This window comes from Eleutherodactylus coqui, chromosome 6, assembly GCF_035609145.1.
Source record: "Eleutherodactylus coqui strain aEleCoq1 chromosome 6, aEleCoq1.hap1, whole genome shotgun sequence".
Taxonomy (NCBI): Eukaryota; Metazoa; Chordata; class Amphibia; order Anura; family Eleutherodactylidae; genus Eleutherodactylus; species Eleutherodactylus coqui.
In genome coordinates, this window is record NC_089842.1 from 168,730,510 (window position 1) to 168,758,093 (window position 27,584).

General features: G+C 45.6%; 1 protein-coding gene across 1 annotated transcript in view; it reads right to left on the reverse strand.

The window, feature by feature from the left end:
• The window catches only part of PPP1R36 (protein phosphatase 1 regulatory subunit 36), a 42,855-nt gene extending 15,752 nt beyond the window's left edge, over positions 1–27,103 (reverse strand). Inside the window, exons 1-6 of the mRNA XM_066608180.1 lie at positions 26,929–27,103; positions 24,997–25,070; positions 20,092–20,210; positions 15,666–15,735; positions 14,640–14,738; positions 13,317–13,457 (exon numbers count right to left, since the gene is read on the reverse strand). Coding sequence (XP_066464277.1) covers positions 13,317–13,457; positions 14,640–14,738; positions 15,666–15,735; positions 20,092–20,210; positions 24,997–25,070; positions 26,929–26,937 — 512 coding nt within the window. The 5' untranslated portion in view covers positions 26,938–27,103. The remainder of the gene's footprint in view (positions 1–13,316; positions 13,458–14,639; positions 14,739–15,665; positions 15,736–20,091; positions 20,211–24,996; positions 25,071–26,928) is intronic.
• Between the last annotated feature and the right edge of the window lie 481 nt (positions 27,104–27,584).

Genomic DNA, 27,584 nt, shown 5'->3' on the forward strand with positions numbered 1-27,584 from the left:
ACTGGCGTATCAAGGGTAGTATACTGTAACAATTCCATGTAAAAGTTGCTGATTACTTCAGAAGGGTCGGTGATCCAGGGATTATTCTGATTGCCAGATTTGGAGTCATGAAGGAATTTTTTTCCCTAAAATAAGGAAAATTGGCTTCTACCTCAATGGGGTTTTTTGCCTTTCTCTGGATCAACATTGCAGGAAAATAAGCTGAACTGGATGGCTTTTTTCAGCCTAAATGCTGTTACTATAATACATTTAGCTGACAGCTCTTCTCGAACCATTAATAAATATGCACATTTATTTCAGCTGAGTACGTATGTTTTTTCAATGGGGAGAAGTACATAACCCATTGCTTGACCTGTCTAGTAGCAATTATTTCCTGTAGCAACAAAGGATTGGGCATGTTGAATTCCAACAACTCCAATCCTCCTTTCACCCAACATCTGCCCTTTGGTAAAACTGGGCACACTTTATGACTGGCCAAACTGGCCATTTAACCTTTTGTGTATGGGTCCCTTTGCTGACTTTAAAGGGGTATTCCCAAAATTAAACTTTAGCATTAATCGATAAGTGATAAAAGTCTGATCAGTGAAGACTTCACCACTAAGACCCAATACCCAGAGAATAGAACTCACTGATTTGAATAGGCTCATAAACAATTCTGCTTCTAATATGATCATTGGAAAAAAACAGGAGCTGTTCTATATTCCTGCATATTTGCACCCCATAAAAGTCTATGGAAGGTGCACACTCAATTTGCACACCAATGCGCAATATACTGTGCAAATCATGAAAAAAGAAAAAAAGAACACATCTGGACCTCCTTAGGCTAAACAGCCTTTTAAACCCCAGTAGGGGTGTGTCACATGCATGTGAACAGTCCCTGCGTGTGCAAAAAGTACAGTACTATGTACTGATACGAGCACAAATCTGCCTCACTGGTGCAGAGTCCAAGGGTGGGAAAACAGCAACTCAAGGCTCTATGCAGAGGGGGAGGAGTAGAGAAAGTGCGGGAAGGAGAAGAGAAGATACAAGGAGGAGTCAGTGAGCACTAAGTGGGTTGCAGCCAGGAGTGAGAGAGTGGTGGTTGTAGTCAGGCGTTGGAGGAGAGAGGTCATGTCGGAGGAGGAGGTACTCGTGCAAGAGAGAAAGCAGTATTGACATGTTCTTCCCAAGGTTGAGTGAAGACTCATTCCGCTCCCTTGGTGATCCACGGCAGAGAGGAGGAGGATCTTTCAGAGGTCGGTCCTTCACCAAAACAGTGAGTCTAAAACTACCTGGTGGGGGGCGGAGCCTAACTATGCAGGAGTAGGACGTGTGAGTCCCACGCTCCCGCTACAGCCACCGGCGAAACTCACCCCAACGCGGACCAAAAGCAGGAAGAAGACCCAGGAGAGCCATGGTGAAGAAGAGAGGAACTGGGAAGCCGCCGGACGCCGCTGAAGAGGTCCCGCCGAACATACAGCGGTACTTCGGGAGCCGCGGCTCGGCGGCCCCCCCCTCCCCAAGATGGCGCCGGAACATGTGCGCGCGGCGCTGAGCCCAGCCGACCACGGAGATGAAGAGCCCGGAGCAGAGGAGACAGCGGGAGCTCTAGAAGCCGGCGGGACAGATAAGTACAGAGGGGCTGCTGAATCCTCTTCTCCCCCGGTGACTCCACACAGCCAAGCACAGGGCTTGACACAGCAGAGCACAGAGGGAATCTCCCCTACACACAGCGCTGCAGCCTCCCAGCCCTCCCCAGCAAGGGACTATGACCACCCCAGAACCCCAGAAAATATAAAAGGGGACAATCGGGGCCCCGGCCCACGTGACATGGAAGGGGGTAGTGGCAGTGCCAGCTTGCTAGAGGGGAACTATAACCCAACACATAAAACTCACAGAAGCGCTACCATTGCAGCCAGACCCAATACGCCCAGACCGTACCCGCAGCTCAGAGACCTCTCGCCTGAGGACGAGTGGGATTGGAGGGATCACTTACGCGCACTACCAACCAAAAGTGACTTCCTAAGGTTGGAGGCCACCCATAAGGAAGCTATGTTTACGCTGCAACAAGAGATCAAGCAAGTGGGCAACAGGCTAAGCACTGTGGAAGAGTCGCAAGAGAAGGTTTTTTCAACATTAGACGCCCATAGCCAAGCAATTAACGCCCAAGCTATACAGTTAACGGACATTTTGACGCACATTGACGACATTGAGAACCGCCACAGGCGAAATAACCTGCGCCTGAGGGGCCTTTCGGAGGAGATCACACCAACACAGCTGGAGGACTGGGCCCGCAATTTCTTTGGCTCACTGCTGCAGAGGGGTCCTGAGAGCCCGATTGAGATTGACCGTATACATAGGACTCTAGGCCCAAAGCCAGACAACCCAAACAGACCGCGAGATGTGGTTTGCCGTATCCACTACTTTAAAGATAAGGAAACCATAATGAGAAAAGCCCGCGAAAAAAAGGACACTCTACAACACAATGGTACCCCCATAGAAGTGTTTCCAGACTTGGCCCGCCGTACACTGCAGCTGTGCAGGGCAGTGAGACCGATTCTAGAGGAACTGAGAGCAAATAATATCCTATACAGATGGGGGTACCCGTTCCAACTTACAGCAACGAGAAATGGGAAAACAGCCTCCTTCAAATCACCAGCCGACCTGCCAATGTTTCTAGGAACTTTGGAGTTACCTATGGTGGCGATCCCAGATTGGCCGTATGTTCGGGGCCTACCCATCGAAGCCCCAAGAGAGCCATGGCAGGAGGCTAGACCACGCAGACCCCGACCGTCAGAGACCGGCAACAGGGCAAAACGCTGATCACTCACTACAAAAATCGCTCCGGCACCGAAGGAGCTAGGGTTTAATGCCATAGCAATCGGAGAAATGCGTTTAATCGACTTTAGCTAATGATTACGGAGGGGCCCTAAGGGCGAAATTATTCGGTTGAAGGGAGGAGGATCTCCTGGGAGATTTGTTTAGTTTCTAAAAGTTATAAATTGCATAATGGTCGTAAAGTGTTTTAGATAAGGTGAAATGTAATATTAATAAGCTCTATATTAATCATTTATTTGAGTTGCCGGGGAAGGTGGCGGGAGGGGGCTTCCTTTCCTGCTCGGTACCCCACTCCACGGGATGGACGATGCTTATGCATCGACTGCAGCCAACCTTAGGTTGGTTCCCCACTCTACTAGATTGGAAAACTGGATTCCAATCGATGGAAGAACGGGTTTCTGTCACCTACTTTTTTCTCTCTACCCCCCTCTATTTCTTTCCTTCTTCTCTTTTGAGCTTATGCCTCGTGTGTGCTATGGTCGCGGCTCGCCCCCAGGGCCATCCACTATTTACATATTAAAGGGGTTGTCCCGCGCCGAAACGGGTTTTTTTTTTCAACCCCCCCCCCCCCCCCGTTCGGCGCGAGACAACCCCGATGCAGGGGTTAAAAAAGAACACCGCACAGCGCTTACCTGAATCCCCGCGCTCCGGTGACTTCTTACTTACCGGTTGAAGATGGCCGCCGGGATCTTCTACCCCCGTGGACCGCAGCTCTTCTGTGCGGTCCATTGCCGATTCCAGCCTCCTGATTGGCTGGAATCGGCACGTGACGGGGCGGAGCTACACGGAGCCCCATTGAGAAGAGAAGAAGACCCGGACTGCGCAAGCGCGTCTAATTTGGCCATTAGACGGCGAAAATTAGACGCCAACCATGGAGACGAGGACGCCAGCAACGGAGCAGGTAAGTGAATAACTTTTGATAACTTCTGTATGGCTCATAATTAATGCACAATGTACATTACAAAGTGCATTAATATGGCCATACAGAAGTGTATAGACCCACTTGCTTTCGCGGGACAACCCCTTTAAGTCATGGCTAGTATAACCTTTTGTACCTACAATGCTAGGGGTATGAATGCGCCGGCCAAGAGGGGCCAGATCTTGGCTCATATGCACAAGAAGCGAGTCATGTTAGCCCTCTTTCAGGAGACACACTATAAAGAAGGCCAAGTCCCAAAAGGCAACAATAGATATTATACCAATTGGCACCACAGTGTAAACCCCGACAAGAGGTCTTGCGGAGTGTCGATCGCAATTCACAAGACCCTCCCACATAGAGTCTTGGCCTCCAAGGTAGACAACGCAGGGAGATATATCTTTTTAAAGTATGATTTAGGAGGACGCATATTAACAATAGCTAACATCTATTCTCCAAATTCTGGACAGGTCTCGTTTGGCTGCCGTATCCTGGGAGAACTGGCACGGTTCGCCTCAGGCTCCAGGATCGTACTTGGAGGGGACCTCAACCTCAGCCTGGACCCGGAGCTGGACTCGTCCTCGGGTAAGTCCGGCACTTCCTTGGCGGCCTTGCGTAGACTGCGGAGACAGTTAGCTGAGTTGAGACTCGTTGACCTCTGGAGGACGCTCCATCCAGGGGTCAAGGACTACAGCCACCACTCAGCCTCACACAACAGCTACGGGAGACTAGATTATATCTTCATCTCACACAACCTTCTAGATCTTGACCCCAAGTGCTCTATGGGCAACTTTGTATGGTCGGACCACGCGCCTGTCTTCGGGGCACTCCTGGGGCAGGGGATTAGAGGGGGCTTGAAACTCATGGAGATTAAACGACAACCTTTTAAGCGACTCATGTTGTCTACAGGAGATCAGGGAGAGCATTGAAATATTCATAGATACTCACAAAACGGATACAACACATCCGACTGTGCAATGGGAAGCCCTCAAGTGCGTGCTAAGGGGGGTCTTTATATCGCATGGTACACGCCTCAAAAGGGATAGGACGGGGAAACTGTCGAGCCTGATTTCCCAACTGGAAAAGGCGGAACAAGCTAATAAAGCGAACCCCACGCAAACCTTAAGTGCAGAAATCCCAATACTACGCCAACAGGTCCTAGAAATACTGGACAAAAATCACCTTTGCATGAGGGATAGGCTAAAAGGAAAATTCTATGAATACGGAAACAAAAGCGGAGCGTGGCTAGTGCGAGCTCTAAACCCCAGGGGAAATCAAACTTACATATTTGCAATGAAATCAAAAGAGAAAGGGAAAGTCCACGCAACAAAAGATATTCTAGAATGCTTCCAGAATTATTATAGCGAGCTGTACAACATCGAAAACCAAGTAGAACAAGGGGAGATCGACCAATACTTACAGGCACACGCATTGAGAGCAATAACAATAGACCAGGCGCGGGAATTAGATGAGGACTTCACAGATCAGGAAATAATCAAAGAAATCAAAGAGCTTAAAATAGGGAAAAGCCCGGGCCCCGACGACTTCACCCCAAGGTTTTACAAATCTTTTGGTGATCTTCTCGCCCCACTATTAAGCAAGGCCTTTAACGCAATATCAGACACATGTACCTTCCCTCCACAGTCCTTACAGGCCACCATAACTGTATTGCCCAAGCAGGGTAAAGATCCCATGAATTGCAAAAATTATCGCCCAATCTCCCTGTTAAATATTGACACGAAGATCTTCGCGAAAGTCATCGCATCACGCTTAAGACCGTTGACCCGGGAAATTATCAACAGAGACCAAGTAGGGTTTGTCCCTGGGAGGGAAGCCAGGGACAACACCATAAGAACACTCTCTCTGATGGAGAGGGCAAAAGAGACCAACACGCCACTATGCCTACTATCGGTCAATGCGGAGAAAGCTTTCGACCGAGTCAACTGGGCATTCCTAGAAAGCATGCTGAGTCAGTTGGGCATGGGCAATAGATGCAGGCAATGGGTTATGGCCCTTTATAACAAGCCCATTGCTCAGGTAAGGGTAAACGGCGTACAGTCCAAACCAATAAGCATCAAGAATGGAACTCGCCAGGGGTGCCCCCTGTCACCGACGCTGTACGCATTGGTAATGGAATCGTTCGCCAATGCCATTAGGGAAAATAAAGAAATATCGGGCTATAAAGTCGCTGGAAGAGAGCATAAGGTCGCGCTATTTGCTGATGACCTATTGATATACATGACTAACCCTAAAAAAGACTTGCCTGCAATCCTACATGAATGTGCATCATATAGCTGAGTCAGCAACTTTAAAATCAACATGACCAAATCAGAGATACTAAACATCACACTCCCTGTAGAGGAAATCACCCAATTAGCATCAAAATTTCCCCTAAGATGGCGAAAGGACCAAATAAAATATCTGGGGGTGACCCTACCAGCAGACTCTGGGAAATTATACGGGCTTAATTTTGAACCTATCCTTACAACAATCACAAAAGATCTAGATAAATGGAGAGCATTGAACCTATCATGGCTGGGCAGAATTAACACACTTAAAATGAACGTCTTACCCAGACTTCTCTATCTCTTCCAAGCCCTACCCATTAACATCCCAAAGGACTATTTTATTAGACTCCAAAAAGCTGCAACCCGATATATATGGAAAGGTTCCAAACCGCGTCTCAGCTTTAAGCTCCTAACGCAGCGAAAGAACAACGGGGGATTGGGACTCCCGGATATGCGATCATATTATAGAGCTGCAATAAGTAAAATAGTAATAGATCTGACACGAAAAGACCCCACGGAACACTGGGTGAAACTAGAGCGAACAACAAAACAAGTACAGGGGCTATTTTGGCTGAAGGGGGGATTAGGTAGGCGCGGTTTGAGGGTATCCCCTCTAATGAGTTCAATATTGAAAATATGGGATGGCTTTGCAGTAGGGTGCGGACTGGTTAGAGTGCCGGGGCCATGGACGCCACTGACAGGGAACCCGGACTTCCCCCAGGGAGACTTCGGACTACCCCTGATAGAGAGATTAGGGCTGCAATGCCCCAGGGTGCGTGACGTAATGGACAAGGACGGAATCCTACAATTGAAATAGGAAAATCCCGCAGCACACCTAACACATGCACTTCAGTGCAGAGGTTCCAGTCTGTATATGCCAAGCCACCTGTGGGGTCATAAACCAAACCCCAAATAAATGCAATGGTATCCAAGGAGGCGGCAGCATCAACGGTGTAAAGATAGTAAAAAAAGGGTTTTATTGCTCCATAAAATGGCGACGTTTCGACTTAATCTAAGTCTTTTTCAAGCCTTGAAAAAGACTTAGATTAAGTCGAAACGTCGCCATTTTATGGAGCAATAAAACCCTTTTTTTACTATCTTTACACCGTTGATGCTGCCGCCTCCTTGGATACCATTGGAATCCTACAATTGGAGACATAAGCGGGAGAGGGGGGGCCGAGGGCTGGCGCGTGGCTCCAATACCATCAGATTGCTCACTACATAAGCACATTGGGACCAATGACCAAATTGACACAGCCCTCCACATCCTTTGAGGGGCTTTGCGAAGCTCCACAGAGAAGAAGAGGCGAGATCTCCGCAGTCTACAACATCTTGGTAACCGAGGGGGGCTGGGGTTCCGGAGGAGGATTCAGGAAAGCATGGGAGAAGGAACTGGGTCGAGCCGTGCCAGACGAGGAGTGGGTGAAGGTTCAAAGTCTGACACATAAGATGACGATCTCAGGTAACCATCAAGAGTTAAACTACAAATTGCTCACACGATGGTACCGCACCCCGGTACGTCTGGCCAGATTCTACCCAGGGATCACCGATCTATGCTGGAGGTGCATGACAGGAACTGGGACTCTTACCCACATTTGGTGGTCGTGTCCTCAGATTTCACCCCTTTGGAAGGCGGTCGAAGGACTGCATAATGCTCTGACCAGAAGTACACTGGCCATCACCCCTGAAATAGCCCTCCTGTCAGCCATACCGGGGCCAATAGGAACAATTAAGAAAGGAATTCTTCGCTTCTTTCTCCTAGCAGCAAGGGTCATTATCCCTCGCCTATGGAGATCACAGGTTCCACCTTCCAGGCTGAACTGGGTCGTAGCCCTAGATGATATAAGTCACATGGAGGAGTTGAGAGCGGAGGACGATAACAAATATGCAGCCTTTCATGCGATCTGGGAGCCTTGGCTGACCTTCCGTAAGTCAACAGACTTTGACGGGTGGCTACAGAGGGGCGAGCTCCCCAATCGATAACAAGTCCTGGATGTGGCGAGCATACAGAGGCTAGAGGTAACACGAGGCTCTCTTTCTCTACTTCCTTATTTCTAATCCCCCCCCCCTTTCTTTCCTTTTTTTCTTCTTCTATCTCTCTCTCGTCTTTCACAATCTCTACTTCCCTCTTTTCCCTAATCCCTTTCTCACACCCACTCTTGTTTAGTTACACGCTACTATACTCAAAGTATTGCGCACCGGGATCCATTACGTCCCGATATACTCTGGACGGGATGCCTGTCGGATATTAGACTACAATCTAGATGGATAGTTACAATGCTGGTTATATACAAGTTTAGAATTCAGAAACGTTGTATGTTATAACTACAAATCAGGCAGGAGGATGTTAACGAAATTTTAGGAGATATTTAATGTTTACAAGAAAAAGATCAGAAGTGTAAAATATATATATATTAGCTTAAATTGCATCTTTAATAACCACTAGAAACGTAATCTTGCAACTCTGCTTAACACGGACAGACAATATTGTAAGTTATATGTTGTAAAAATTCAATAAAATACTTTTGAACATAAAACTACCTGGTGAACTTAAAGCCAGGATTAGTCTAGTGACCACCTTACACTCTGCTTCATCTACACTTTGTTAAACCTTAATCATCCCTTCAGCTAGAGCAACTGGGGGGAAATTGTCTTACAAATCAGTTTCAGAGAAAGGAAAGGAGAGGGCATTGAAGTCAGTTCTTATTCAAGTCAATATTGCTGTATTCTTCATCGTGTTCAATTTACTGCATACTGCTGTATCTACTTGTACCATTACCAAGTACCGTTTTTGGAGATTGTATATTCACCATTGCAAATATCAGCTTAGTAAATCTGAGTACTCCCAGATTACTATCACAAGCGGACTCGTCTCAATTATTTAATCGGCATTCCATCCCGAGGCTCCCGGTTGGAGTACTGGCGTCACACGTGACAAAACAGGCCTTCCTGTTAAGCTTACCACAGTACATTCTTTGGGCCACTGAACAACCCCCGAGCAGAGCACCATTAGCGCCACTGTGGGGAGGGACCACAGAGCCACCAATGACAACCCTTCTGCAAACCCCGTGGTCTCCCTCACTTTGGCACGCTCGGCTCGACCCTTGCAATAACATTGTGACGCATAAATGTCCACGCAGACAAATTCCTTCTCGTGTGAGAAGGATCCCTTACAGATTTTGCCTTGAAACCTAGGAGCTTCAAACTACTGATTGCAGCATACGTGTAAGTATATATGAACAGGTCTGTCAGGACTTGTCTCCAAATAACTGCTGAGTCAAAACGCCTCAGCAAAAACAAAGCTTTGATAAGTGTTCCCAACTGGAGCTCTTTTCTAGAAAGATCTTAGTTGCTATTGGTGCAAGTAAAAGTAAACCTCTCAATGGAACAAAGACGTTATGCACTGCTTGTCCTTAAATGACCTCAGTTGGCCGGTGCACAAGTATGTAAATAGTTAACAAATACTGGTGAGCAAAATGCCAGTAAAATGAGCTCTAAACAACTTTGGCAAAGCAAAGAAAATGGCTTTATATATTTACTTCAATGGATAATACACAGATTCAAAGGACAGATCGCAAAATGGACTATGTATAATAGATAAAAGATGCTGTTTAGTTACAGAATGAGTCATCACGGCTCCTCATTTACAGAGCACATCACAAGGAATAAAAGGAAACATGACTGGTTTTCTTTTGTACAGCCTCTGGGCTCCTATACACCGCCCTATTATATATGCGCTTTGTATAAAATAGGCTGGAGGTGCAAGAGGCCTCTACTGTAACTCTGTATGCCTCCATTTTTATGCAGAGCAGATGAATGATTTTTTTCTGTTGAATTCGGTAAGATTTTGACAAAAAGAATTGTAGCTAGCTACATTGGATCCTGTATGTACGGAGGTATTCTCCCCCAAAGCATTGTTTCTAGGTGAGCACATCTTCAAGGCTTAAACACATGGGCGCCTTTTGGGCCTGTTATGCGGCCGTGGTAATTGTTTTCACCAGCAGGATTCTTGCCCATTAATAATTTCACTAGCGGGACTCTCGCACGTTAATGGTACGGGCGAGAAAAGATATGACCTGCCCTATCTTTTCCACATATAGTATTAACTACTTGCAGGAAAGATAGGGCAGGACCTATCTACCTGCTGTTTTTTCAAAACTATGGCGTAGAGTTTGAACTCCCTAACCTGAGAAGGAACAAACAAACCCATCCATGCGCAACTACGCTCCATAGCGGCGAGCATAATTGCGCTTCCGGCTGTCTGTTTTTTTACCCTTTAAAACAACCCCTATCCATATGCCCTACTAAGATATATTGACATTATAGAGCGAGGTTTCCCACTTATGGCAAACTTTGGTTAGCAAGAGCTTGCAGCCACAGTAAATAGTATGTGTGAGTCTCATGGATTTGGCTTGTCCTTGTCATACATGGAAAGCCTCTGCATTTGAATGGTCACTAAGTGATACTACAGGATGTCTGGAAATTCCTCACCTCATTAAACAAAGCATAAATAATGAAGCAGTACAGATAAAAAACAACCAATTCCCTATCATTGCAGTGAGTGTGGACCTACTATGCCACAGACCAATTTTAATTGGGGCTATTCTTGAAGGCAGTATCTGAGGTCCCCTGGTTTTCAATAATTAACTTCAACGATTGGGATCTAGTCTTTGCTGCAGGGGCCTCCAATGCATTACTCCAGAAGTAGTCTCGTTGCTGAGGTAGCTGACACAAATTGGTCAGAGCATAGTACCAGAGACACAGACAGCAGACCGATGTAGAGTAATCCAGAAACAAGACAAGGCCAGGAATGAAGAAGATGGGAAAGTTGGGTAGAGCAGACACAGCTCAAAACAGAAGTCAAAGTCAAGAAACACCTTTGAATACCAGATGGAACTAATTGCTCAGGCACCCTCCAGTGGGGGAAGGTGCCATAAATAACCAAGGACCCATCTACATTGCCCACAGTGCAGAAGAGCTGGGTGTGAGCTGGCCCTGTAAGAGGTGGGATGCATAGCACAGAAGTGACAGCTGATGTACCATCTGCCACATAGGACTCAGGGGACACAGCACTGTCCGCAACCAATAGCAGGAGGAGGTAGGAAACACTGTTGCCCTTGGACAGCCACCATAACATTGCTTAAAGGGGTTGTCTCGCGGCAGCAAGTGGGGTTATACACTTCTGTATGGCCATATTAATGCACTTTGTAATGTACATCGTGCATTAAATATGAGCCATACAGAAGTTATTCACTTACCTGCTCCGTTGCTAGCGTCCCCGTCGCCATGGATCCGTCTAATTCTGATGTCTTCTTGCTTTTTTAGACGCGCTTGCGCTGTGCGGTCTTCTTCCTGGTGAATGGGGCCGCTCGTGCCGGAGAGCTGGTCCTCGTAGCTCCGCCCCGTCACGTGTGCCGATTCCAGCCAATCAGGAGGCTGGAATCGGCAATGGACCGCACAGAGCCCACGGTGCACCATGGGAGAAGACCCGCGGTGCATCGTGGGTGAAGATCCCGGCGGCCATCTTGGTGAAGGAAGAAGAAGGAAGAAGGAAGACATCGCAGAGCGGGGATTCGGGTAAGTAATAAAATTTTTTTTGTTTAACACATCCTTTGGGGTTGTCCTGCGCCGAACGGGGGAGCCTATGGAAAAAAAAAAACCCGTTTCGGCGCGAGACAACGCCTTTAACTTATAGAGCAGCTCCAAAAAATTTTTATTTCTACTTGAAAGTCAATACACTTCAGCATAGGCAGCGCTTGTAGTATGAGCAACGTTCAATACGTCACTGGGGTTTTGGTTTATCACAACCAAAGCACACATATTGGGTGTATATGTGGGTGCCACCATTTTCTCACAGTGATTTTTGGGAATGTCAGCGTTGCCAACCTGAACAAAAAAATTAGAACCACTATATAACTTAAGCAATTTGTTTCTTTTTACCTGAGAGCATTCATTTTTTTGAACCTTTATAATGGGGAACAATTTCCTGGCAGCTTGTACATTTCTCTGGCAATTCCCTGTAGCAGATCACTGGCGTTTATAAAGACAGATCCACTTTGATCAGCTTATTACTGCACCAGTTTTAATATAGAAAAGGGTTAGCATTGTCTAAAAATATGGTTCCTTGAATTGCTCTCTTCATTCAGCTTAAGAATTCAATAGCTTCAATTCTAGGAAATAAGTGAAAACTAGTATGGCGGCTTGTACAAGAAACCTGCGTAATCATATAGTGATGTACTCCCACTCTTGTGTAGCTGCATAACTAGGAAAGTTTGTAATTCAGGATTCTAGGGAAACTGAGTGACAACCTTTCTGGGAGCTGTAATAGTGGTCATGCAAGTTGTCAGCCAGCATTTTCAGAAAGACAAAGATATATACTAGGTAATACTCATTATAGATGTTTTTCATTAGTTTCCAACCCGCAAGTTGTGAAAATTATGTCCACATTAGGGGTAAGGCATTACTAGAGCCAGCTGGTAGAATGGTATTTCGATTAAAGGGGCACTAACTTTCCAGACAACTTATGCTCATCTAATAGCCTGTCTGTGGCTCATTAATTTTGTAATATATATTCTTTAAAATTGTTGTTTTACCACTATAAATCAAGCTTGAAGTAGCTGCTACTGGAGGTCTCCCTTACAGTCATCTGCAATCCACTGCCTATTGTTAGGTTTTGAGCTTTTATAGTTACTGGGATGTTTTCTTAGCTATGGGGAAGGAGTTATCTTCACAGGCTTACTGCTCTGCACTCACAGGCTGACAGATCTGCAGACACAGTGTCTGCAATCTCCACAATCTCTGCTTCTCCAGCGGTTCTAGCATGTGTATCTGTGTGTTTACATTATATTGGAATTGCTAACCATATGGCCAGAATGTTTCTGTATGCCTATTTCTTACAATGGTCCTGGGAAAGCAGAGGGGTGGGCATTCAGATATTGCCCCCCTGCTGATTAGGCCAGATACAAAACAATGCAGAATGGGAAGTGAGGGAAAGGAAGTACAGGACAGTGAACTGCTTAAAGAATGCTAAGCTTGTGACACTCCCCCTGACAGAAAGTAGATTGCAAACAGTAGAGCAGCAGAAAATGTGGAAGAACACCTGAAAATCTGAATTTAAAAGTTTGAAACAGGGTGCAAACAGCAACAAATGAGAGGATAAGCAGAACTTGGTACATTTTAGAAAACTTGTTGAAAACTGAGGTATGCTTTAAGTACTCCTTAAAATATCCTTTATGTTATGGTGTTGTTAATAGTAATACATAAGGCCAGAAACATATTTTCAAAGGATGTCGTACTTTCCACATGCCAGATGATGTTGTTTGTCCATTCCTTCTCCAAGTACAAGAATGCAATACTTAAAAGCAAGGTGCTTCAATGAGGCTTCTATTGTCTTGTTAAGGACTGCCATCTCCTCTTCTTCTAGAACTTTTGGTCTCCTAGAAACACAAATAACCAGCATGGTTTCAAAAATAAAAAAATATAGGACAGGGATATATATATATATATATATATATATATATATATCAGTAGCAGCCACACAGCGGATTACAGAAAGTAGTACTCAATAGTCATGAGCTGCAACTAGCTCCAACCACCCCACCCCCAGCTGCTAATTGACAGCTATCTCTCTGTTACTCTGCATAGGGAGATTCTCCTGACAATTAGTGACAGGTGGACAGGGCTAGCCTGCAGCTCATGAATATTGAGGACTACTTCCTGTAATCTGGTATATGTGGCTGCTACTTATAAAATGTAAGTTTCTGACAAATTACTTCCCAGATTCTGAAATACATAAACTAGACATATGACTGTAATCGGCATGCTTGACAAAACCTTATGCTGCCCTCAAAGAAGGCAGCAACATGTGGTGAGATATTCCCCTCAAAAGACCCACTATTGAATACCATTTTAAAGCTTAAACACATAAAAATCAGCAACCTTTTAAGTACGTTACATTACTTATATTGTACGGATGAGTTCTAATAAGCCTGACTTAAATTACACAGCTGTATTCACAATTCTGCAGACTTCAGAGCAGAAATCTGCCAGAACTATACTTGCTCTGGTGATTTGAATTATTAGAACTGTTATACAAGCACTGTAACCGTTCATTATAGTAGCTTGGCTAAGTTAGGCTATATGGATGTTAGAGTCTCCCACTTATGGTTGCTGGTCCAGTTTCACTCTGAAATTGATGTGTCGGACAAGAGGAGCTAGTGTTTATACAAACCCAGTAAAACATTTGACAACTACTTTTAACTAGAGATGAGTGAACGTACTCGGTAAGGCCGATTTCGCAATCGAGCACCGTGATTTTCGAGTACTTCACTACTCGGGTGAAAGAATTCGGGGGTCGCCGGGGGGCGGGGCGTGGTGGAGCGGGGGGTAGCAGCGCAGAACAGGTAGGAGCTCTCTCTCTCTCCCTCTCCCCCCCACTCCCCTCTGCAACCCCCCGCTCACCCACGGCGCACCCCGAATCTTTTCACCCGAGTAGTGAAGTACTCGAAAATTGCGGTGCTCGATTGCGACATCGGCCTTACCGAGTACGTTCGCTCATCTCTACTTTTAACCCATAATTCAACTTTTTAGATACAACTTGCTTGCATAGCAGCACTTACGGCAAAAAAGATTTAGGCTGTTTGCCACGTGACTGTTTTACCAAAAAGCAATGCAGGTAATTAATCAAGGCCATGAGGAAATCATCAAGTTGCTGAGACCTAAATTTAAAAGAAAATAATTAATTTAAGTAAACATAAACATTGTTCCGTTAAATAACCTGTAAGAGATCTTATTGTTGATTTTATGCATATGTAATAAACTTCTCATATCCTACTGACTGATTACTTAGATATGCAGAACACATGGTCCTTAGTACCAGCAGTAGACAACAACACAACTCCCACCCAAGTGCTAAAATTTGGGCACTAATGCTAAATCCCAGAAACCCATGTATTATACTGGCATTATCACCAGTATACTGCAAGGAACTATAGAAAAGTACAAAGATGCAGCCCTCCAACTGGATAAAATCAGGCAGGGATGTCAGGGGTGCTCATATACCTAACAGTAATGTAAAGAGACATTTTCAGGTCCTGTTATCTGCTTGGGGCAGCTTTACTGATCCCATCAGATTATTGTTTTTCACATTTATCCATTTCCGATCTAATCTTTACATGGTACTAGGGTAGTATGTCTCCACCGGAAGACATAGGTTGGCCAGGCAGAGCCACAGGTAACACCCAGGTCACACCCACAGCTGCTGATTGTCTTCCGCACACACACCTTTACAGATTTCCCATGCCCACGTCCGTACATCTCGTACATGTCTGCCCATACGCACATGTACCGGCCATCCCCCTGACAGCTCACACATCTCCACTACCCCTGTCCCCCGCCGGCCCCGCTATTACCGTCTATGCCGCACCCCCCTCCTCTCCGGGCTGTAGTTTCCTCTCCCAGCCGCACAGATGTCCTATCCACAGGGGATGCTCTGCAGATCACCCAGGTCCTGGGAGAAAGATGCCCAGCCAACCTATGTCTTTGGATGGAGACATACTACACTAGAACCTCTATACACATATCAATATCATAAAACGTTTTTATTTATTTTAGTTTTACTGATTTATATTGTGGATGTGACATACTTGAGAATATTGGAAAATCCAAACGTCAAGCAAAGTCTTTCTTGTTCTTCAATCAAGTTTAAAGCAACTCCTGGAAGACATTATAAGCATACATATGATGTGTTATCAAGTGTGCTCATTTAATGTCACAGCCCTTCCCTTAAAAGTCTATGGGGATCTTTGTGTGCAAAATACGCAGAAAAATAGAGCGCAAAAAAAAAAAAGAGAATGAAGCCATTGAAATCAATGGGTTCTATTTTCAGTGTTTCACACCCATTTGTTTTGCATACTCAAAAACAAGTGCATATACACCCGTCTGAAACCTCCCTAAAGCAGTGAAATTCATAAAATCTGGCATCTGATGACCGATGGAACATTCCAGAACAGTATAATTGGTGGGGTCTGAGCTACTGAACCCCCGCAGCTCAAGGCCACCAGCTGTGCCGAGTAAAGCAACACCGTGAAGGGCGGAATGTTGACACATTACATGCCATAACACTCAGAGAATTATTCACCCAAAACTGCAAGCCTTCAGGTAATGATGCGGTGCGGCATGGAAAGTGGTGAAATTCCATCTGTGTGAAAGCACCTTAAGGGGATGTTCAAACAGCAGTAGTTACTGTACAAAAATTCCACATGAATTCTGCCTGTAAAATCTGTTTTTTGGCGCAAATTTTTCTGCAGATCCACATGTGGAATTTTCCCTGTCAATGTGCAAAACCAGTATGCAGAATTTTGAAGTAGAAATGCCTTGGAAACTAAAAGGAAGTGACACGTCACTTCATGATGCGGTAACAAAGTTTTCAGCATCGAAATTCCGCAAGCAGATTTTGCCTATTGACAGGGCACATTTTGTGAGTAGATCCTCGCTAATAACCTTGTCAAACAGACGCAGATTTTGAAGCGTTTTTTTAAAGGTGGAATTTACATGAAAAAGTACGTGGTGAATTCCATCGTGTGAACATACCTTAAGGCTAACTTCCCGCGCCAACATGCGACTTTCACACGGATTTGAGGCGTTTTTATATCAAAACCGTCTCGCATCACTTCAGGTGATTCCCCTGCCAGTGTGAACGAGCGGTGCCTGCACAAATATGCTCAGCCTTTGCGCAGACATGGACACAGAAAACACACTTTTAGGGCGGATTCAGATGAGCATGCTTTTGTCCCCATATATGGGACGAAACAAAACCACTGGATTCTATGCGATTTCGGTGGTTTCGCTTTCCCCACCTCTTTTCCCGGCTGTGATTTGTATTAAACATCCATGTTCGCTGCATTTTTTAAAGCTCCCATAGACGTTAATGAGTGATTTTGATCTGTGCATGCGGATCAAAATAGGACATATTGCAATTTTTTTTACGCGCAACTTCAGTCTGTCTAAATACACCAATTTACCTTGAAGAATCCATCTGCTGTGTATATTCAGTCAGTAAAAAATATAGACAGCCCACAGGCAAAAAATACCCCTGTGTGAATGGGCCCCCAAAATTCACTCACTTAAGAGAAGCTGAGGGGCAATCAGTTTGTAGCATTTGATCTATAAAGAAATTGTGAATTCTATGTATTATACAGGGTAGGCCATGATAAAGTATCCTGGCACCAAACTCTAAAAGAAAATCTGTCTTGGTTGCCCATAGCAACCAATCACAGCGCAGCTTACATTTTCCTTCAAAGGTATAAGAAATGAAAGCTGCATTGTGATTGGTTACGAAGGGCAACAAAGACAGTTTTTCTTTTAAGGCGCACTCACTTCCACATCACCTGATTGGTGACGACACGTTGTAGCAGCTTCCCTGTGAGGGATGTGTGCTGCAGTCAGGGCTCAGTATGGGGTGAGAGGCACAGGTTGCAGGTTCACATCCGCGGTGGGTCTGTCGCTGAATACCAGTCAAAATTGCTGTGGATTTTTATGTGCTTTTTGATGTAGAAATGCTGCAGATTTTGCTACGGAAATTTCCACTGCATTTCTGCTAGTCTGACACATCCTTAAACAGCTTTTATTAGAGTGTGGTACCACCCTGTATTATAGTCTATGGCAGGCTGCCTGACACTATAATTTGGAGTGACTTAGGAGCCGATCAATTACCACTATAGACTATGGTAGAAATTTACAAAGCCTGGCATTTCCTGCAACGTGCTTAGTACAATTTTCACTGGATCATGATGCACTAAATACATGAAGAGGCGCACACCTCTCCATGTGTGGAGTGCCATCCTGCTCCTCAGTGTGCCTTATGATCGGGCATACATTTCTGGCATACGCTACGCCATTTTTTGTCATAAATTATATATAGATCTGTTAGTCTGGGGCGGCAACGTCCCATCATAACAGGCCCCATCCATTTTTTGGATAAGTGGCAAGGCTGACACAAAAAGTGAAAAAGTTGCAAATTTTTGTGCAAATGCTTGCGCAAATTTTGTTTTATTTTTTTAAAACCCTTCGTAAATGTGCCCTTTGTCTTATTGGATGATTCACAAATAACTGATTAGAACTTATTGATGATATGTCCTGTGTGCACAATGATAACAGATTATAATGTGGACATGTACATTTTCTTTATAAATGGGGGATGGACCTGAAAAGTCATTTCCTCTGAAGGGTCAAGTCACCCAACTCTAAAACAGCCTGTCTCTGCCCCTCTTTCTGAAGCTTGCAGCAATTCTGCCACTAAATGTGTATTATAGGACTGGAGATGATTCAATAATGTATTAGGCCAGCGGTACCCAAACTGTGCTCTATGGAGCCCTTGTGGCTCCGCAAGTGACAGTCAGGGGCTCCGACCGAGGGTCTAGCTCCGTGGTGGCAAACCTATGGCTTACATGCCGACAGCTGCTCACCACTATAATAATTACTACATGGGGTATGGCACCCCAGCCGGTATTCACTCAGCACTGCTGATCCGATCCTGGTGCACACCCTGACCTTAGTGTGTGCACCAGGATCCTCCTACCCTGAGTCGTCTCCTTCATAGTTCCACAGGAGAGGACAAAGAAGGAAATGTTCTGGGCTCACATACTGAAGTCAGTGTGCACCTGAGAAGAGGAGGAGCAGCACTGACTACAAGGAGGATGTAAGTATATGGCTTGGGAGGGCTATTATAACTGGGGCTACTGAGGGGTTAATATTACTACTGAGGCTACTGAGCAGTTATTATTATTAGCCCCACAGTAGCCCCAGTAGTAATATGAACCACTTAGTAGTCCCAGTAGTGATATTAATCCCACAGTAGCCCCAATAGTAATATTAACCCCACATTAGCCCCAGTAATATTACCCGGGTTAATGTGGGGTCGCTATTACTACTGAGGGCACTGTATGAGTCACTATTACTACTGGGCCACTGTGGGGGTCACTATTATTACTGAGGCTACTGTGGGGGGTCACCACTACTACTGGGTCTACTGTAGTAATATTAACCCCCCCATTAGCCCTAGTAATATTACTACTGGGGCTACTGTGGGGTTAATATTACTGGGGCTACTGTGGGTCTGATATGACTACTGGGGCTATTGTGGGGTTAATATTACTACTGGGGCTACTGTGGGTTTATTATTATTACTGGACACACTGTGGGGTCACTATTACTACTGGGACTAATATAGGGGATGCTACTACTAGTGGAGCTACTGTTGGGATCACCTTAACTACTGAGGCCACTGTGGGGTACATTATTACTACTTGGGCCACAATACGAGTCACTATTACTACTGGCGCCAATATAGAGGACACTATATTTACTAGGGTCACAATAGGGGTCACTCTTACTACTGGGCCTGCAATAATGGTCACTATTACTGTTTGAGCCACAATAGCAGTCACTATTACTACATGGGGCCAATATAGGGGACACTACTACTATTGGGGCCACCAATATAGGGGGTCACTATTACTACAAGGGGCGGATTTGCTGCGGAATTTACAGTAGCTGTAGCAGCAAACTGGATGAGATACTCAAAATCTCAACCACACGCTGTGGAAAAAAATTGCACAAAACTCCTGTGGATATTGACATGTGGTGCGGGATTTAATTCCGTTGCATATTAATTTTAAATATAATGTATATCAATAGCCCACCCAGTGCGCCAGCATTCCTCCCTATTTTTTTATTTTTTTATTTTTATTTTTAAATGGCTCTGTTCTTTTTATAACAACGGAGGTAAATATCATATGTTGTGATAAGCCGTGCCCCTAACCCTAATGGTTAAAATAGTTTGTGAACCACTGCTGGTTCATATCTGCTTCACAGAGGTACAAGCTCATGCCCCCCATGCAAAACAGGGCTCACATCTATCACAGGAGGTTTCTTGTAGTACTGGCCACAGTTATAGGGCTGAGCTACTTTTTGGGCCCCCTGAGGCTCCAGGTCCAACGTGCGACCACAGCCTCTACATCCTCCATATCTGCGCCCCAAGAATTAGGCACATATGAAGTGAATGACACTTACTTTTCACATCTTCTAGAGTCACAAATTCATGTTGTTGCTTCTTCTGTTTGGGAGTTTTAGTGATGCTTCTTTCTGGGGATTTAGATCCAGGTCCCCAGCGAAAATAGGTGTCTGATCGTCTAAATAGTAAGAGTTTATAATTCACTGATACAAATGTTTACAACAAATGCAATAAATGTAGCATTCTTCTGTGAGCACTGAGATTTATGCAAAGACTGAATATTTAAATCAATTCGGATTGCATTACTGCTGTATTTACTAAACATTAAATGTGAGGTTATTAGCATTTTGATCAAATTGTGTGAGTTCATCTGTCACAACAAGGCAACCTTGTTCAGATGGGTGCCCACATTAATATCATACCTGTGCAAACGTTTTCAACATCCATGGCTGAAAACAAAGAAAATGAGAAAGTATGCTTATCGAGCATGTTAAGGAGCAGTGGCATGCCGCCAATGTAGCACACCATGCGACTGCTATGGGGCCTGTGGGACAGGGGTCTGGGGCCAAATGTGCCCACCCCCTTTCTCACCACTGATTCGCTTCCCTTTTCCCCAGCTGCTGGGGACATTGCTATGTCAGTCAGTGCAGGCTGCTCTCCCCTCCTTCCAGCTCTCAGCCTGCACTGACTGACTGACAGAGAGCTCCGTCCCTAGCAGCTCGAATGCAACTTGCTGCTGGGCAAGCAAGGTAAGGAGGAAGCACAGTGCTATGGGGGTTAGGGATGGGGGGGCACAGAGAAGGGACTCTGGTGCTATGCGTTTGGGGGCTACAGATGGGACATCAGTACTATGAAGAGTCCACAGAGGGACACTAGTACTATGGGGAGAGGGTTACTGAGAGGTTCACTTGGGGTAGTGGTGGGATGGTAAGAGTGCACAGAGACAAGTCATTGCTAGAAAAAAACTTTATGGTCATCTAGGCCCAAATATAGAACACAAATAAAAAAATAGTCACCAACCAGAGAAGACACCAACTGTAATCACTGGATGTAACTACATTGTGTAATCACTATCACAGTGTAGGACTGGTTTATGATATGGTGATTGCATTACTTAAAGGTATACTAAAGATGAGTCTCTGTATCTAAACCTGCTGCATTATAGATATGCTGCTTCTAATATATACTTTTTTTTTATTAGAGGCCAAATTGTAGGTATTTTCTATAGTGCCTCATAATTTCTATGTATGTCCCTCTTAAGGCGCTTTTACCATAAATGTCATTTATCGTCTAGGGCCCTAGGTGATAAGTCCACTGCTGGAAGGGAGGTCCTAAACCTCCGGTTCTTCTTCACTGAACGGAACAGTAGTTGAGCATGTATGCTGCTGCTCCATTCAATGTATGTGGATGGGACTACCAGAGACGGCCAAGTACAGTGTTCTGCTGTTCCTGCCAGCCCCATAAACCTTGAATGTAGTCGAAGCACAGATGCTCAACCACCAATCCTTTCCAAATTCTTCTCACTGCAGTCATACAGTAGGGAGGAACCAAAATCCTCAGACCTCTAGTCTATTGATCACTGAAATCCCAGCAATCAGACGTTATCACCTAGCCTATGGATAGGTGACAAATGTCATAAGCAGTAAAAACCCATTTAATGCAGCAGGAAGATGAAACAAAATAAGACTTTGACATTAGAGGTGTAATGTGAAGCCTAAGGGCCCCAGGCAAAATCTGATGCAGTGTCCCCATCCACCATTTATAATAGTTATCAATGTCTCATCATAGGACAGAGAGGCCTTTAGGCTTGCAACTGATACCTCTGCACCCCCTATAGCTACACTACTGACTGACATCACAAATGTCTCATGTTATAAAAACTCCAAGGATTCCCACTAACGTTGATGGAAACTGATCACATATCCACATCTATCTTTCTTCACGAACTGGTGAGAAGAATCCCTCATTGAGCCATCTGGCAATCACACTTTTATATCATCTCCAATTTACATACGGTATTATAAAGGTTTGTCAGTAGAAAACATCTTCAGAAAATGACATTTCACATGGCCACACATCTCAGACAGCTGTTGGCCAAATGTTTGTTCCTCCCCACCTGCCTATATGCTCAGCTGAGTGTGTTGAAATCCATCATGCCAAAGCAGCTTTTTTCCCTCAACATCTGCTGTCATGGGAAAGTCAGGACAACCCCGTACACATCAGGGCTTATTCACAGAGCATATATCGGCCCTGTTTTCACGGCCATCCGATATACATGGCCATCTGATGCATTGGATTCTGATGGATCAGTTTAGATGGGCGATTTTTGGGTGCGTAAAAAGCCGGAAAAGATAGCGCATACGGTGCGCATTCTGATCGGCCTTTTTTTACGCCGGCTGGAAAAGATAGTTCTGGACTAGAGATGAGCGAACGTGTCCGTTACGGACACATCCGCACCCGGACACCGGCTTTGCCGAACACTGCAGTGTTCGCGCGTAAAGGTCCGGGTGCCGCCGGGGGGCGGGGAGATGCGCGGCGGCGCGGGCGGCAGTAGCGGGGAACAGGGGGGAGCCCTCTCTCTCTCCCTCTCCCCCCCACTCCCCGCCGCATCCCCCCGCGCTGCCACGGCGGCCCCCGAACTTTTTCGCCCGAACACTGAAGTGTTCGCAAAGTTCGGTGTTCGGGCGAAAAAGGGGCGGGGCCGAACGTGTTCGCTCATCTCTATTCTGGACCTATCTTTTCAGCCGGAATATGATGGCAGTCCTATAGAACCCTATGGGAGCCTATGAGAGCTGCCGGAAAAGGGAGGTGGGAGGGAGTTTAGCAGCAGCTCTGCTAAACTCCCTCCCCCTCTCCGCCCATTGCCAGCTGTTGGCAAAGAGAGGGCGCGGGAGATTAGCACACTAGCTCCCATCCCTTTGCCGACAAGGGCTGAAGAGGGGACGGGAAGGAAGAGCTCAGCTAAACTCGCTCTCCCCGCCCGATGGTATCCTGGGCTCGGTGTATACTCGCCGCACCAGGGCCATCTGAACGGGCGCATAAATGGAAGATGCACCCGTGACTTGGTCACAATTGCCTCTCATTCATGCGATTTTCAGCCGTGCTGCGGCTGTGACGCGGCTGGCCAAGAATCGCAGCTCCCGTGTGAAGGAGCCCTCTGACAGTTGGACAACCTCACCCAAAATGGTGAGTTTATGTGATATTCATCTAATTTACCAAATGAGAAGCCCGCTAAAATGGCATAGTTAAGTGGCTTTATCCCATAATCATAGCCAAAATCTCACCACACCAGTCAATAAAGGTCAAGCTCCTGTATCTGCTTTCCGAAAAAGTGACAACCCCATGTGCTTAAGGGCTTTTACCCACTGGCGATAGGTTTTCAAGCGATGCGAGAGTGAGTGAAATTGCGTGATTATGCAACCAATGATTTTCAATGTTTTCATTCTCATTTGCGATGTGTTCACTCAAACAGTGCTAAGAAAAATCTGCGATATCGCCCATTGATATCAGTAGGAGAAGATCGTGAAGCAGGCTAGAAATCCTGAGAGGAGAGGGGGGCAGAGCTACAGGAGATCTCGGGGTGAAGGCTTGAGTGAACACATTGCAAATGAGAATGAAACCATTGAAAACCATTGGCTTCATAATCATGCATTTTCACTCACTCTTGCATCACTAGAAAACCTATCGCCAGTGGGTAAGAGCCCTTAGATAGGGGTTATCACCCAGCTTTCCCATACTCATAGATCCAGCAAAGCTGCCTAGTTAAAAGGTTGTCTCTTCTGAATAATGCCTTTTCATCTGTCCTGTTGGGTTACGGTATATGGACATCCAGGGGAAGGGGAGGGGGTCCATGGTCTACTGTAGGGTACAGCATGTTAGGCTGCCTGCAGACGGGTGGAAATTCCACGGCGGGATTTCTGCTGCTGGAAGCCTGCATAGGATTGCGTTAATAAACGCAATCCTATGCAGACGGCCGTGGTTTGGCCGCGCAAAATCTCGCGTGGCAAACAAACCGCGGCATGTTCTATTTCTGTGACAGAGCCCCGCACAGAAACGTTACTCACCCGCCGCCGGTTCCGGTCTGCGCATGCGCCAGGCAGCCGTCACATGAAAGATCCGGAGCTGTGGGGCGCGGGTGAATACGCGCTGCTCTCTGCAGGCGCTCGGGTCGGGTCCCGGTCACGCTGCCGGATCCGACCCGGCCGTCTGCAGGAGGCCTTACTGCCACCCAACTTTACTGAAGCAGATAAATTCAGAGATAGATGAAAGGAATATTTAACAATTGAAGTGAGTCATATCACGATTCTTACATCTGGCTCTCAATATCACTCAACATAAAGCAATCTGTCTATTGTAAAGTCTGCGTAGATGTTAGTCTAAAAATGGACTATTGTGTTCTGGCAAGGTCGGCTAAGCTGCTGGAAATCTAGCACTTTAAGGCCAAGATCCACCAGTGCCAAGATATTATCATATTGTAAATTCTCCAATGTTTCAGTCACTGCAACGAAATAGATGTGGATAATAGAAGACAGATTGGAACATGTGTTCTTCCAACAGATTATTTGCTATGCAAAGAGCAAACTAGAACTAGTGTATGCAGATACAAGGCTGTTATTGTTCAGCGCAGACCATGGAAGAGATGCTATCTGAGTACTTCTTTTGTAGGGAAACGTTTCCCATTGACTACCTACAATATATGGTGTTTTTATTCATACAGGTGTATTGAAACGTGCAGTGCTTTACAATACAGTTGAGGTAACTATATCCTCACCATTGCTGGTCTTCTACCTAATAAAAAATCTATTTGCATATTAGACATATACAACATTGATGCCAACTTTTGCATATCTCATCTTGTAGGGAAGTAAGTCAGGTGCCACTAAAACCTAAATGGGCTGTCATAATGTTGGACATTTTTTCCAAAGACCATAAACCTGTAAATAGAAAAATGTACAAAAATGTACCTTGTAAATTCAAGCGTTTTAGTTTCTTCTTTCCAGTACCATTTTCCTGGAGGAGCTTTAGGTGCCAGTAGGAACTATGATGCATAAACATAAGCTGTTATCTTAATACCCCCATACATACTACATCTGAATCACTAATGATTTGACAGCGCTACGACGACTCCCACATTTGTATGGAGCCTTCTGACTTTGCCCCAACCAACAGATGATATTGGGGAAAGAGGAATCAGGTAGGTTAAATTTCAATGCCTGTACCTTGGATACCCCTGGAGATAAGCCACCACCAGAGCTAATTGGTCAGTGTACAGTGTGCATTGGGTAGTGACAAATTGGGTGACCATCTTGGACGGACGAAAATGGGACTTGGCATTGGTGGATCCCCTCTAGTCCGGGGACAGAATTTTATCCCAAAACCGGAGGGTTGATTTAACCTAAGATGTTGTCATCCAGTGTAACAAGAACCTTCATAAACCAGTTGTAGACTACAAGCCATTCAGAACAAGGCTGTCTAAAATTTCTAGTGTACGGCCAGCCTGGAGGTTCTTGCCCACTTGCGGTTTTTTAACGCTGCGATATCGCTGCGTTTTTTTAAACGCAATTGTCAGTGGGACTTTGTAATGTTGAAAAAGGCATCACACAAAAATCGCAAAGCACAAACTTGCAATGCAGTTTTAACATTAGAAAGTGCCATTGACAATCACTTAAAAAAAACGCAGCAATTGTCTCCACCTAAACTAGGGGTGAAGAAATAGGTTGGCCTGGCTCAGTGACAGGGAAGGGGCAGGTGACGCCCCCAGCAGTGGATTAGCTGCTCCCCGCACACAGCAAGGTCCCGCAAGCTCCAATGCCCTCTGCCGCTTGCTTGTGCTGGCCGGCTATGGTGAGGACCCGACTGGAGGATCGGACTGACAGAGAGCTGCAAGCCGCTGTGGTGCTTCTGCTGCCCAGCTATGCCCAGGACCTGACTCACATTTGTTCTCCGCTCCGGTGCTGTGGATGGCCGGCTATGTGGAGAACCACACTGACGCAGTTGGCGGCTCTGCTGAGGACTGGTCTGACAGCTGCCATTCCGCTTCGGCACTGTGCTATTCGGCTATGCCGAAGACCAGTATGCCAGCTGTTCTTGGACTCCCGCTGTGGCGCTGGGCTGGGCACCTCTGCCCAGGATTGACAGCAGCTGCTGTTGTTTCCCCGCTCAGGACTCTGGCGCCGGCAACCTTCAGGTATGTTTGCAGCGGTAAGGGTTGTGGGTGCTACGGCCCAGCCAATCAGAAGTTGGGAGCGTGCACTTTGCCTCCACCCATTTTGGTGCCCAGCCAAGCCCAAGTTGGGGGCATAGATGTGGGCGTGCAGTTTGTCTCCACCTATTCTGCTGGTGGAGACAAGATGCACCAGTACCACAGGCACTACCTTATGGTGCTCGCAGTTACGTCTGTAAAAACGGTGTCAGATTCCCTTTAAAAATAAAGTTTAAACAGCTTAAAGTGAATAAAAATTGAATACTCACCAATCCCAGCCATAATATGCCACTGCTTCTTCCACTGCAGGTTCCATGCGACGGGCACCAGGGGTGAACAGGAAGTGACCGGGATAGGCGAGTATTAAATTTTTATCTATTTAAAGCCTTTTTAACTTTATCTTTTAGTCCCCTTTAACAATAAAAACATAACTAGTAATGTGTTAGTAATAGGGAGACATATTATCATTGACCATTAGAATACTAATTTACAGATATGAATTTCAACATCATATCACTATCAGTGGCACATTAGACTTCATTCACTAGGTAACAGTGTGCCCCCAAGGAGTGGCGGGCATAAAGACTGCAAACATTATATTGATAGCAGAATAACTACCGTATATAACTAAGTTGTACAGGTGTGCACAGAGTTTCTGCATCACAGTGATGAAGCTGCGGGATCAGCTTCTTACCTGTTCCATGGTTTGCACCAGACCGGCCTGTAATTACTGTAATGTTTATGTAGTGTGTCGCCTGGTAACAGTCAGTGGGCAGGCCGGCAGGACTTAGTCAAAGTAGGGGACAGGCACATTACACTGACTTGGCTGCAGCACAATTGTATGGTAGCCAGGGGCAGGAACAGTGACACAGCTCTACTGCTGGAACATGGGTCACGCTTGGTGGGGGTTTAAGATCAAAACAGGAAATTAAAAAACTAAAGAGCAAAGTGTTCAAACAATCTAAATCGTTAGTGTGGGACTGCGTTAATGATAATTTTCCACATTAGGACCCTTTCATCTCAGGGACATTAGAAGTCACCACTTCCTGTAGCTTGATGCCTGCTAATTCCCATTACATGGGTAGGATTATGGGAATCAATGCGCTGCCAAACTCACAATGTTATCAGCCCATATATATATAGCCCAGTGCTGTATACATCGTTTAGGTCTCAAATCTTGATGAATAATAATCTTTATTTGTATAGCGCCAACTTCTTCTGCAGCGCTCTTTCAAGCATGAGAGAAATGCAAACAATACAAGAATTACATGTGATATACAGTCGGTTTGAAACAAACGGGGTGGGGCTGATACAGGAGGTACAAGGCATTGGGCAAACACAGGCAGTATG